Source organism: Gorilla gorilla, chromosome 12 (genome assembly GCF_029281585.2).
Source record: "Gorilla gorilla gorilla isolate KB3781 chromosome 12, NHGRI_mGorGor1-v2.1_pri, whole genome shotgun sequence".
Classification (NCBI taxonomy): Eukaryota; Metazoa; Chordata; class Mammalia; order Primates; family Hominidae; genus Gorilla; species Gorilla gorilla.
The window spans coordinates 96,058,689-96,071,386 of NC_073236.2; the positions used below are offsets into that span (position 1 = coordinate 96,058,689).

A 12,698-nucleotide genomic window follows, 5' to 3' on the forward strand; every position below is an offset into this window, starting at 1 on the left:
GGGTTTCAACGTGTTAGTCAGGATGGTCTTGATCTCCTGACCTCGTGATCTGCCTGCCTCAGCCTCCCAAAGTGCTGGGATAACAGGCGCGAGCCACCGTGCCCGGCCCATCTTAATCATTTTTAATTGTACAGTTCAGTAATGTTAAGTGTATTCACACTGTTGTAAAACAGACCTCTAGAACTTTTTCATTTTGCAAATCTGAAATGCTATACCCAGTAAACAATAAATTCGCTTCTCCACGCACACCCTGACCCTGGTAACCACCATTCTACTTTCTATTCCTATGAATTTGACCCTTTAAATACCTCCTTTAGGTGGAATCATACAGTATTTGTCTTTTTGTGACTGTACCATATATTTGTATTATACTATCCCTTAGCACAAAGTCCTCAAGGTTCATCCAGGTGGCAGCATGAAAAAGCACTTACTTTTATTAACACTCTCCATATTGAAGGCCTCAGACATTCGAATACCTGATTTGGCTACAGCATAAATTCTGCTTTCCTAGGGTAAAAGAGAGAGTTTGAACAGGGTATTTAAAGCAAAAAAAAAAGAAAAAAAAGACTACTTTCAATACACATGTTTTTCATTTGTTCTTCATTTAAGATTCACTAGAGTACAGCATTATTATAAAACCATCATCGGTGCCAACTAAAATATGCCATTGTGAATAGTACTGTTGAGATTTTTCTCCATCTGTTAGTTATTCCATTATTTATCTTTTTCCCACATTTTTGTTTTATAAATTATTTTGAAGACGTGAAGAAAAAGTAAGAGAAAGCTTTTTCACAATCACTGACTACACATAAACACCACCTTTAATATTCTTACCATTCTAGAATATGGTTGGCGGTGGGGAGAAAAACCATGAGTGGCTATAACATTAAGCCAGAAACCATTTTCAATCATTGATTACACATAAACACCACTTTTAATATTCTACTATTCTGGAACATGGTTAAACAAAGAATGGAAAAACCTGAAGTCAGAAGTCATAGATAGAGTAGCATTAAATGCTATCGCCTTCCTATGTCAATGTACATTTCACTCAAGTAGAAGAGATACCTAAAGTCAAACAAGAAATGAATATGAGAATTGCAATGGAATTTATATTATCTTGTTCCAAAAGTAGATTATTTTGTTTTCTCTTCTCTTCTGAAAAATCTCTGAAACAGGTACTGGACAGGTTACTAGCCCTGCTCCCTTGAGAAAAGGGACCACAGGTGGTTCCTAATGCATAGAGCAACATGTCCTGAATTTTATAATGGGTCTAACTTGGACACAGTTGACTGTCCAGGACATAGTGGGCAACTAAGGCCATCCTCTTCAAGACAGCCAGTGGCTTGAGAGGCAACTGGCATGAGATCTCCGACTATCAGGGACATTTTCGATTGAATAGTGCCTGGCTGAGTGAATCAGATGTAGTTTCTTTGAGTGTGAGATACACCCACACACAAACAGCAACAGAAAGACATATAACATTAAGGGCAGTAAGCAGGAGACGGAAGGCAGTCTGAAGCCCTAGGAGAGTGGGGGAAAGTGGTTAGTAGTAGAATTAGAGAGAGGGGACTGGAAGCCTGGGAGGACAAGCTGAGCCACTGGGAGCAGGGGCAATGGATGTCACTTGTTTCTATCGGAGGTACTGCTGACTATCACATGTTGTCCCTCTAGAGTGACTATTGTAATTTGCATGGTATTCCAGTTCAATAAGGATAGGCTAGGCCTTAAAATAAGCTCTTAGAAATTCTTAAACTCATATTTATTGAGGTAACTAGAATACATCTCTTTTCCTTGAAACCTGAAAATACCTAACAAACACAGAAATAAAATCTCAGACTTGGCCAGTCTGCTGGAAGGCTTTTGAAAAGCAATACTACTTTTTCAGGACCGAAGAGCTTCAAAAGAGTAAGAGAAGACAGAATGGAAAAAAAAAAAAAAAAAAAAGTAGTAGAATGGGTTGCCAAATAAAACGAACTTAAAAGCCTAACCTAAATCTCTGAAAATCTCAACATCATAAGATAGGCAAAATTTCAATTTCTTGCTGCCTAAAGTATAACATAATTGGAATTCCAGAGATTCACATGCCATTAACTTCCACTTTCCTGTGCTATCCAAAATTTAGTAATAAACTACAGAAGGTTTCATGTGGATATTGAAATAAAATGTCCTCTTGAAAGCAAATGAGAGCACATACATCTTAAGTTCTGAATTTATATTAGAAAAACATGTCCACCCTAATTTGCTTAAAACTGCATCAGTCACAAAATAAAAAATATAATAATAAAAGAACACGACTCCAAAAACCAAAAGAGTCCTGCAACCCAGATGTTTCTCTGGAGGCCAAAGGTTAAATTATGCCAGCATGTGAAGGAAAAACTTAAATCTATAACAGATCATTTCAGACCAGGTGCAGTGGCTCACGCCTGTAATCCCAGCACTTTGGGAGGCTGAGGTGGGTGGATCACCTGAAGTCAGGCATTCAAGACCAGCCTGGCCAACATGGTGAAACCCCACCTCTACTAAAAATTCAAAAAATTAGCCAGGTGTGGTGGTAAACGTCTGTAGTTCCAGCTACTTGGGAGGCTAAGGCAGGAGAATTGCCTGAACCCGGGAGGCAGGGGTTGCAGTGAGCTGAGATGGCGCCATTGCACTCTAGCCTGGGAGACAAGAGTGAAACTTCATCTCAAAAAAAAAAAAAAAATTAAAATTAAACAGATCATTTCATTTTATTTCAAATATTGGAAGATTTTTTTTTTTTTTTTTTTTTTTTTTTTAGTCTAGCAGTGTTATCCTACTAACGGTCAATGTTTCAATGGAAGAAGATTTTATCTATTCTAGGTCTATAGAAAGATGCTTTGGAAACCAATGGCTATATAAGCTCAAAAAGAAAATTAAATTTATCTTAAAGCCAATCAAATAACGACTAAGTTCAAAAACTGATAACTAACAAGAGCTAAGTGTCCCGGTTCAGAATTCACCCAAAATATCACAGTTAGGGGGAACCCTTCTTTCCCACCTCCAGTGTTTCCTTCCACATGGAGGAACCTCCAGTAATTGAACACTGCTGATCCCTCTCCACCTATTCACTTTCCCCTCCCCAAGAGGAAGAGTGGCTTAATGTGATTGGTAAGCTGAGAAGGAGAAACTGGGCATGCAGAACCTGGCAGCTTCCTCTCCCCTTTCACTTGAGAAGTAGCTGCCTGCAGGAAACAACCATCTTTTCTGTTTTTTGAAGTAGTAAGTTTTAGAGGGGCATGGCTTCACTAGCAGAATCCTGTGGTGGTCCAGGGCTTCCTGGGAACAGGTGAATCAATCCAGCTAATCTCAAAGTTCAGTATTAGAAAGCTCATTTGCCCACTAATTCTCTAAAATTAGTTTTATCAGTAAATAAGGTAATATCTTGATCTCCCATCTGTCTTGTCATTATCTTATTTCTCAATTGATTCAGAACTCAGTGAGGGAAGAGAAGAAATTGTATCCTAAAAACTGGAAAACGTCAGAACAAAGCTGGATTTGAAAGGAAACAAGAAAAGAAAAAGTAAAACTTGAAAATGAGTGTGGACAGTTTGGGAGGCCGAGGCAGGTGGATCACTTGAGGTCAGGAGTTCAAGACCAGCCTGGCCAACATGGCGAAACCCCATCTCTACCAAAAATACAAAAATTAGCCAGGCATGGTAGCGCATGCCTGTAGTCTCAGCTACTCAGGAGGCTGAGGCAGGAGAATCACTTGAACCGGGAGGTGGAGGTTGCAGTGAGCCGAGATCGCGCCACTGCACTCCAGCTTGGGCGACAGAGACTCCCTCCCCCAAAAAAAAGTGTTGAGAAAAAAACTATTGTGTATGTGTTACATGCGGTGATATAATTACCCAAGAAGGAAAACGGTGCAGGGGAGGAGTTGGAGGTTTGCTGCATGCCACCTTCTTTGCTGAGTCACAGTTTTCCTGGTCATCTGAATTTGGAGAGTCCAAGGAGTCATAGGAAAATAATCCATCATCACAACTCGTGTCCATATTCTCTAAAACTTCTGTACTGTCTCCATCAACTAGATCAAGATCAGTTTCCTGAGGTCTCAGTGGTCGTATCATGCTTATAGCATTTCTATTTGTACCAAACATCCTGTCGGAGCTTAACTGTGGCTGGCTTAAGTGCTTTTTGGCTAGTGCTACACTTACACTGAAAACATTAGGAATCCTTAACTTTGGGGGTGGCAGGTGTGATGAAGGCACTAATTGTGTTCCTTTTCCAGAGAGTGAGTTAGGATGCTTTGGCATTAAAGCTGGGGTCAAAATAGGGCTTGGGGTGTTGGCTTCACTTGATGAAGATGAATAATCGAGTCTCTGAGATTGAAATTTTTTATTCAGTTCATCCGAGGAACTATCTTGCTCCTTTTTACTTAATTCAGAATTTCCCTTTCCAAGAGGACTATTTAGAGCTTTCCACTGTGCCTCCTGCTGCCAAGAATATAGCTTCTTGTGTTCTGGTCTCTTTATGCCAAAAGTCTCTTCCTCAAATATAGAGCTGCTGTCATCAGATGCTGTCAGATACATTTCACTCCCCATCCTGCTACACTGGACCCCTTCCTCAGATGTGTGACTGGAGAGGGTGGATGTGCATCTGGACTTGGATCTTCCTTTGCTCCCGTCTTCCTCATCAGAGCTCCAGTCACTCACTGGAGCCCCAGAATTCTGGGAGATGCCACCATCTGTGGCAAAGCTTGTTCTTGTTTTCCGATTCTGTTCTGAGCCACAAGGGGTTTGATGCAATGTTCTCTGGCCTCTGTTGTTTTCTAGAACTTGGTTATCAACAGACTTTTCTGGAATTTCCATTTCTAGAAAAGGATACATCATATCAGCATGCTGCCTTTAAGAATATAATCTTTCTGTACATTTAGCTTTATGTAGCTACACTGTAGAAATTGACACTGTAGAAATTTGCTGGGTGCAGTGGTGTGTACCTGTAGTCCCAGCTACTTGGGAGGCTGAGGCAGGATGATTGCTTGAGCCCAGGAGCTGAAGGCTGCAGTGAGCTATGATCAGCCACTGCACTCCAGCCTGGGTGACAGAGCAAGACCCTGCCTCTATTTTTTTTTAAAGGAATAAACCAAAAATTTCATACAAATAATTTACATTATCCTGTGTTAGTCTTATGTCTTTTTTAAACACAAGTTTTTGAAAACTATAAGCTTTATATAAAACTCAGAGCCCTAACATGTCAATATAATAGTTTCCAAATTGGTTTTTACAAAAAAACATGTTGGGAAAAAAAAACTGAGAGTCTAAAGAGAGATAATAAAAGAAGCAAAATGTGAAACAGGGCAACTTTCACTATCAAAGAAAGCAATCACCAAAAAAATGAACAGCATGAATTCTATTTTAGAAGGAAAGAAAATGACACCTCCTTTCAACTAAATATTTAAATTATAATGAAGTAAATTTAAGCATAATAAATACAAAGCTATAGTTTAATAAACAGACCTTGCACCAAACTTTGATACATTGAGATATGCAAAATCATGAAGAAAATATAAACACAGAAAAGCTTTCCTTGCTCTACTTTTGGTTTAATCACAACTACAAAATGTGTTTTTATAATAAGAATAACACTCTTTAAAAATATCTTTAGATATGGCTTATTTTTATGTATAACATAATTAACAGAATGAACCATTGGCTTCATAAACAAGGAATTAAACTTTTAGACTAAAGTGTAGAAAAGAAACTTTGAAAACATGAAAACATAGACAGGACCTTCATAATTAAGGAACTAGAGGCTGAACAAATAAACTCTAAAATTCGGTATTAGGAAGTTTGTTAAATTTGCAAATGAGCAAGAGCATCAGTACAAGCAACCTCAGCTGTAGTCCACTATTAGAAAAAGGGAAGGAAATGAAAATGGCTTCTCAAAAGGCGAAAAAAAGATGCCAGTAGGCCGGGTGCAGTGGCTCACACCTGTAAATCCAGCACTTTTGGGAGGCCAAGGCTGGCAGATTGCTTGAGCCCAGGAGCTCAAGGCCAGCCTGGACAACATGGTAAAACCCCATCTCTACAAAAAATACAAAAATTAACTAGGCATGGTGGCATGTGTCTATAGTCCTGGCTACTAGGGATGCTGAGGTGGGAGGATCACTTGAGTCTGGGAGGTCAAGGCCGCAGTGAGCTGTGATCGTGCCACTGCACTCCAGCCTGGGAGACAGAGTGAGATCCTGTCTCAAAAAAAAAAAAAAAAAAAAAAAAAAGAGAGAGAGAAGAGAAGAGCAAAGCGAGTAATGGCATGAAAGCAAGGAGCAAAGGAGCCTTCGGATTGGAAAATGTATCATTTTCAGAATTTCATAACCAAGCATATAGACAACTTTTACTGTTATACTTTTTCTCTTCTGGGGGAAGGAAGTTGGAGCTGAAAGTAGAGAGGATGAAAACTCAGGCCTCTCTAAAATATTTGGGGAAAGTCAACAAAAGTGATTGTGCTAGAGGTGGCAAAGCCAACAGCTACAACAAAGCAAAATTTAGACGGATTTTTTCTTTTTTTTTGATAGAAGCACTTCAAGACTAAAAGAAGAAGAGTAGAAATCTGTATACAGGACCAGGGTTTAAATATCTAGGAAAACATTTTCCTCTTGGAAGGATTAAAGGAAAATCAAAGAGTTACCAATTTATCCCCTGGGGTTTTTTTCTTTAGAAGTTTGCTTTGCCAATGTTTAATTTCGTGTGTAATATTAGGTAATGTTTTATTTTTATTTTATTTTTTTTTTTTTTGAGGCGAAGTCTCGCTCTGTGGCCCAGGCGGGAGTGCAGTGGCGCAATCTCGGCTCACTGCAAGCTCCGCCTCCCGGGTTCACGCCATTCTCCTGCCTCAGCCTCCCGAGTAGCTGGGACTACAGGTGCCCGCCATCACGCCCGGCTAATTTTTTTGTATTTTTAGTAGAGACGGGGTTTCACCGTGTTAGCCAGGATGGTCTCGATCTCTTGACCTCGTGATCCGCCCGCCTCGGCCTCCCAAAGTGCTGGGATTACAAGCGTGAGCCACCGCGCCCGGCCAATGTTTTATATTTTAAATAATGTTTTATGTGTAATATTAAGTAATGTTTTATATTTTAAATAAATAATGAATAGGAAATTCACAGTTCTAATCTGAAACTCAGCTAAAACAAGTACAGCATCTTGCAGATGGGACAGTAAACTTTTTAATTTTAAATACCCACTTTCCACCTACAGCAGGAAAAAAATATTACGAAGGAAAAATCAGTTTCTCCTATGCATCACTGGCAAAGGCTCTCAGAAAACACAAAATAATTAGATACACAAAGTTAAATGTTGTATTGCTCTTTAGAAACATTCTCATAAAACATCAAATTGTCAGAAAAAAATAAGGAAAATTAAGTTATATTTGGATTAATCTTAGCAAATGATTTTTCTTTTTAAAAAATGCCAAAGTCAATTCCTGTAGTCCATAAATACCTTCCATGTCCTTTCCTTCAGTGAACTCAGGTTCTTTCGATGATATCTTGCTCATTTCCTCAGATTTTACTACTTGAGGAGGACTCCTTGCTCGAGATAAAAAGCACCCAAAGGTCAAACTGCTCAGGCGCTGGCCTTCCGAAAGCTTTAGTGTAGAGACAGTGGATGACTTCTTTCCTTGAACTTCTACAACGTCGTTAATCAAAATTAGGATTTGAATTTTTTATAGAAGTTTGTTAAACATAGAACCAAGGCATATAAAAACTTGAACAAATCACTCTTTATGCCAGAAAAAAAGCCTAAAGTTCATCTTTATTGATGTGCAATAACATGGAACCTTCAGTGACAAGCATCACATCCCAATGTTTAAATTCTATTTTACATATTTTGAATGTTCAAAATATTTTTAACTGGAGAAAGAAAAATATCTAATCCCTTTAAGAGTAGTTAGTTCTAAGCAACGACAAAACACAAACAGATTATAAATAACTAGAGAGCTCTAGCTTCCTGCAAAGTCAAGTATTGACAAATACCAGTTCAGCGTTGGTAAAATTTGCACAGTATGCCACTGTGAAGAAAAAGGAACTGAGGTCCTGGTTGCCGAAATAACCAAAGAAACTTGGATCATCTTTGGGGCAACCATCCCATGATAACTGTAATGATTTTTGCTTATCTTAGTTTTCAGCCATGAGAAAAAAGTAGATGGGGAGGTTGGGTCTACGGTAACCACAATATAAAGAGCTTTAATCACTTCTTTAAAGAGAAAAAAAAAGAGGAGATGAGTAAAGAATTTATACAGGTAGTGAAGTGATTATGTCAGCATCTAATCATGAATTTAATTCATCTCTTAGACTTTTTTTTTTTTTTGAGACAGGTTGTCTCTTTGTTGCCCAGGCTGGAGTACAGTGGCATGATCATGGCTCACTGCAGCCCCAAACTCCCAGGCTCAAGTGATCCTCCCACCTCACCTCCCTAACCAGCCCCCAAGTAGCTGAGAGTATAGGTGTGTGCCACCATGGCCAGCTAATTAAAACAATTTTTTTTGTAGCGATGGGGTCTTACTATATTGCCAAGGCTGGTCTCAAACTCCTGGCCTCAAGCAGTCCTCTCACCTTGGCCTCCCAAAATGCTGGGATTACAGGAGTGAGCCACTGCGCCTGGCCCAGTGGCCCAGGTAAAAGTTATAAATAATTTTGGGATATACGTTTTTTTAAATAGACCAATCTCACCACTGATATTCTTGAGTTTATCAGCGGATTATCAATTGATTCTCCTAACTGACTGGCTTCAAACCCTCATCTAGAAGATCCATATGGGGAAAGGATTAGAACACTGGTGATCCATGAGTGAACTGAGCTATGACATTTGCATGCAAGTAACCACCAGCTCAGGCATCTAAGAACACATGGAAGTGCCTCAGAGCTGCCCTCAATTAATGCCAAGTTCAATAATGTGTTCAGCATGTGTGATGCCAGGAAACCTCCTCCAAAGTGTTCAGTGCAGCTACAAATGTATGGTATCTGTGACTCCCCTAATCTCCATTAAAAGGTCTATTCTCTAAGGCCAAAATTCAAGTCTTGGACTTTTGGAGTGCATGTCTCTCTGATACAACTACCTCTAACTCACTATCTTGTGTGGTAAAGTCCCCTGTGTTCTTTCAAGAAAACAGGGAGATACAGAACTACATCACTTAGAAGGAGCAAAATGTCCTCACCATTAGAGATTGGTACCCATCATCCATATGTCTGACCTCCCAGGCTAATGTCTCTGTACAGTACTTTTAGCAAGTTGGACTCTCTGGAACTTAGTTTGGTTCTAAAAAGTGTACCAATGGAAGGTCTTTTAGAATAGAGAGAGGCAAAATTAGTATTTGGTCATGTTTTTCTGATCTACGTAGTGACCACTTTGGTAGACATCATCAATTCCATCTCTTTTTTGCCCTCCACTTTCAGGCCCAACATTCACTTGAATGCAGGAGTTCTGGTTTGTTTAGTAATTCTCTTTCATTTTATGATAACAGCTTCTTGGATGACATCCATAATCGCATCTTTAAAACATCAAAAAAAGTAAAAGCCTATATAGTCAAATAAATCCAACTAAGCTATCTTAGTAAAGTATTTGTACCTTGTAGTTTTGACTGCATTGTTCTTATCTCTTCCGTTTGGTTTTGGTTGATCAAACGAAGATTCTGATTCTCCAATTCCAGCTAAAAGAACATAATGGTATTCTTTTCATATAGAGATATTATAAAAATGTACTAATAAATTATAATATTAGAAAATGTTAATATTTAGTTTCTCTACATGTGTAAGCAAATTACAAAGGAAATGATGAACAAATCTCAGATTAATTTATCAGAATAGGCTATTGACCTAGATAATTATGGTATCAATATTTACATTTTTCAGAACTAAGAGTTTTAAATGTTTTCACCCCTTACGCCTTTTCCACTGTAAAATTATTTTAAAGGAAAGGATTTCAGCTTTAAACTGCCGTAGAAATGAAAATGTGTGCTTCTCAGCTACCAAATACATTAATTTTATGAGATATAGATGTATGTCCTATTATTATTTGAAATTAATTAGAACTAAAATTAACTTATTAGAATAAAGTTATTCACACTGATCATCATGAGTCTATTAATATGTTTAATTTTTAAAATACACTGGATATTAAAATGAAAGCTACCTATATCTCGTTTATCAAAAGATAGCAGTATCACCAACCGATCAAAATTTTTTGTTTTACTCAGAGTAATCACATATTCTGATGATGTATCAATTCAAAAGAAGTAAAAGGTAAAGAAAAGGAAAACATACAGCAATAAATACCTCATTTAACTTAACTGTTACCCATTCTTTGATCTTAGCTGCTTTCTCTTCTATTATTTTAGCTTCTTGTATTCTTATTTGTTTCTGAAATAACAATAGCAATTTGTTTAGTTCAAACATAAACTCAATGGTCTGGAAATGTTATACCATAAATATACAAGGCAAATCCACTTAAAACTTGTTTCCAAGTTACTATATCTACTTTCAAATTACCAAATAGATTTTTAAAAGAAAAAATTATTCAGTAGATACAATAAGAAACCACAAAGCCGCATGCATGTATTACTAGTTTTAACAACCGCTATTCTCTTTCTCTGAAAGATCATACACTGAAGTCAATCCACTGAATTTATCAACAAAATAAGCCATTTCTGGAAATGGTCTAGGATTTAGGGGTCATCCACATTGGGGAGACGAGAATAAGACTCTCCTTAGGGGCATGGCTTTTTTTTCCCCTCAAATACTACCTTTCAAAGATCCAAGAAAAATAAACATAGTGAAATTCTAGCTCTCATTTGCCAGCCTTAAAATCTGGTTATGGTCACAAAACTACTGAGAATGTGTTTACCAAATAAATCACAATAGGCAGGGTCTAGGGGTGGTAGAAAGCTGAAAACCACTGACCTAAAGAAACGCTGGTCTTTATCAAGAAATGGGAAAAAAAATACTGAAAATAAACAACACATTTAACAAAATGATTTCATAGTGGTCATATTTAAATGATGTTAAGTGACCATTAAGTACATAACCCCAATGTAATTTTTTCCTTTTTTTTTTTTTTTTTTTTTTTTGAGATGGAGTCTCGCCCAGTCGCCCAGGCTGGAGTGCAGTGGTGCAATCTCGGCTCACTGCAAGCTCCACCTCCTGGGTTCACACCACTCTCCTGCCTCAGCCTCTCAAGTAGCTGGGACTACAGGAGCCCGCCACCACACCTGGCTAATTTTTTGTACTTTTAGTAGAGACGGGATTTCACCATGTTAGCCAGGATGGTCTCGATCTCCTGACCTCGTGATCCACCTGCCTCGGCCTCCCAAAGTGCTGGGATTACAGGTGTGACTAATACATTTTTTAAACTAGATTACTTGATTCCAATAAAGTGGTTCAAAAATGGTGTACACATTTCTAAGCAGAAGGATTGGCATCAAATATAAATATTTAAAATGTAATGTTCTATAAACATCTCCAACATTCTAACAATCTGAAGCAAAGATTGGTTGCAAACAATTTACGGGCATACCTGCTGATAACCAAATGTTCCCAACTTAAATACTACATTTAAACTCTAACATCTGGCTGGGCATGGTGGCTCATGCCTGTAATCCCAGCAGGTTGGGAGGCTGAGGTGTGTGGATCAGGAGTTCAAGACAGGCCTGGCCAACATGGCAAAACCCTGTCTCTTCTTAAAAAAAAAATACAAAAATTAGCTGGGTGTCGTGGTGTATGCCCATAGTCCCAGCTACTCGGGAGGCTGAGGCACAAGAATCACTTGAACCTGTTGGTTGGGGGTGGAATTGCAGAGGTTCCAGTGAGCTGAGATCGAGCCACTGCACTTCAGCTTGGGTGACAGAGCAAGACTCTGTCTCAGATAAATAAATGAACTCAAATGTTTGAATATTAACGAGCATTCTCACATCCAAAAAGTGTTAGATCTTGCCTTGGAATCACTCTGAACTTAAAGGAATGCCACTTTACTTGCACCTTTCACCAATAAATGTGATGCAATCCTATGGGTTGACCGAATAAGCAATATTTCTCCCCAAATATAGAAATTTAGGCTCTCTCTTTTTAATCTTTGTGATTATGCACAAATGAGTGCACACACTTAGAACTCTTTATCAAATTCTTCCTAACCTGCTCTTCAAGTTGCAATTCCAAGTTTTGAATGATGTCATCTTTTTCCTGTATTAGCGACTCCAGATCTTGACACTTATTATATAATCTTGTCTCTGATTCACTGGTTTGAATATTAGCTGCTTTTAATTTATCTTCCATAACTTGTACCTAAATTCAAAGGATAAAATATTAAAATTGTGTGTGTACTCAGGTTATCACAGTATTAAACCTAGAATTTTACCTTAATATTATGTAGATTCCTAAAAGACTTCAAAAAGGAAAATATTAAACAGCAAGGTTTAACGTATTTAATGATTATAAAGTCTCAAGCCTATTTCACCAAGTGGTGTTACCTTGGAGGTACATACAAACATAAGAAATTCTCAGAATATTGCTATCATATAAAGTAATGTACATGTTTCCTAGAGTAATGACAATATGCAAAGTGTTTATATGAGTATAGAAACAGAAAGTTTCCAGCCCTCATTTTTTCATATTTTAAACAAAGAGTATAAATTAAGACAGGTGAGTGGTGAGGTGAGACCCAGACTGGATGGCCTGGTATAATAATGTATTA

General features: G+C 38.1%; 1 protein-coding gene across 1 annotated transcript in view; it reads right to left on the reverse strand.

The window, feature by feature from the left end:
* The window catches only part of PLEKHH2 (pleckstrin homology, MyTH4 and FERM domain containing H2), a 131,990-nt gene that overhangs the window by 63,329 nt on the left and 55,963 nt on the right, over positions 1 to 12,698 (reverse strand). Inside the window, exons 4-9 of the mRNA XM_019021569.4 lie at positions 12,140 to 12,289; positions 10,289 to 10,372; positions 9,582 to 9,663; positions 7,458 to 7,643; positions 3,870 to 4,831; positions 432 to 507 (exon numbers count right to left, since the gene is read on the reverse strand). Coding sequence (XP_018877114.4) covers positions 432 to 507; positions 3,870 to 4,831; positions 7,458 to 7,643; positions 9,582 to 9,663; positions 10,289 to 10,372; positions 12,140 to 12,289 — 1,540 coding nt within the window. The remainder of the gene's footprint in view (positions 1 to 431; positions 508 to 3,869; positions 4,832 to 7,457; positions 7,644 to 9,581; positions 9,664 to 10,288; positions 10,373 to 12,139; positions 12,290 to 12,698) is intronic.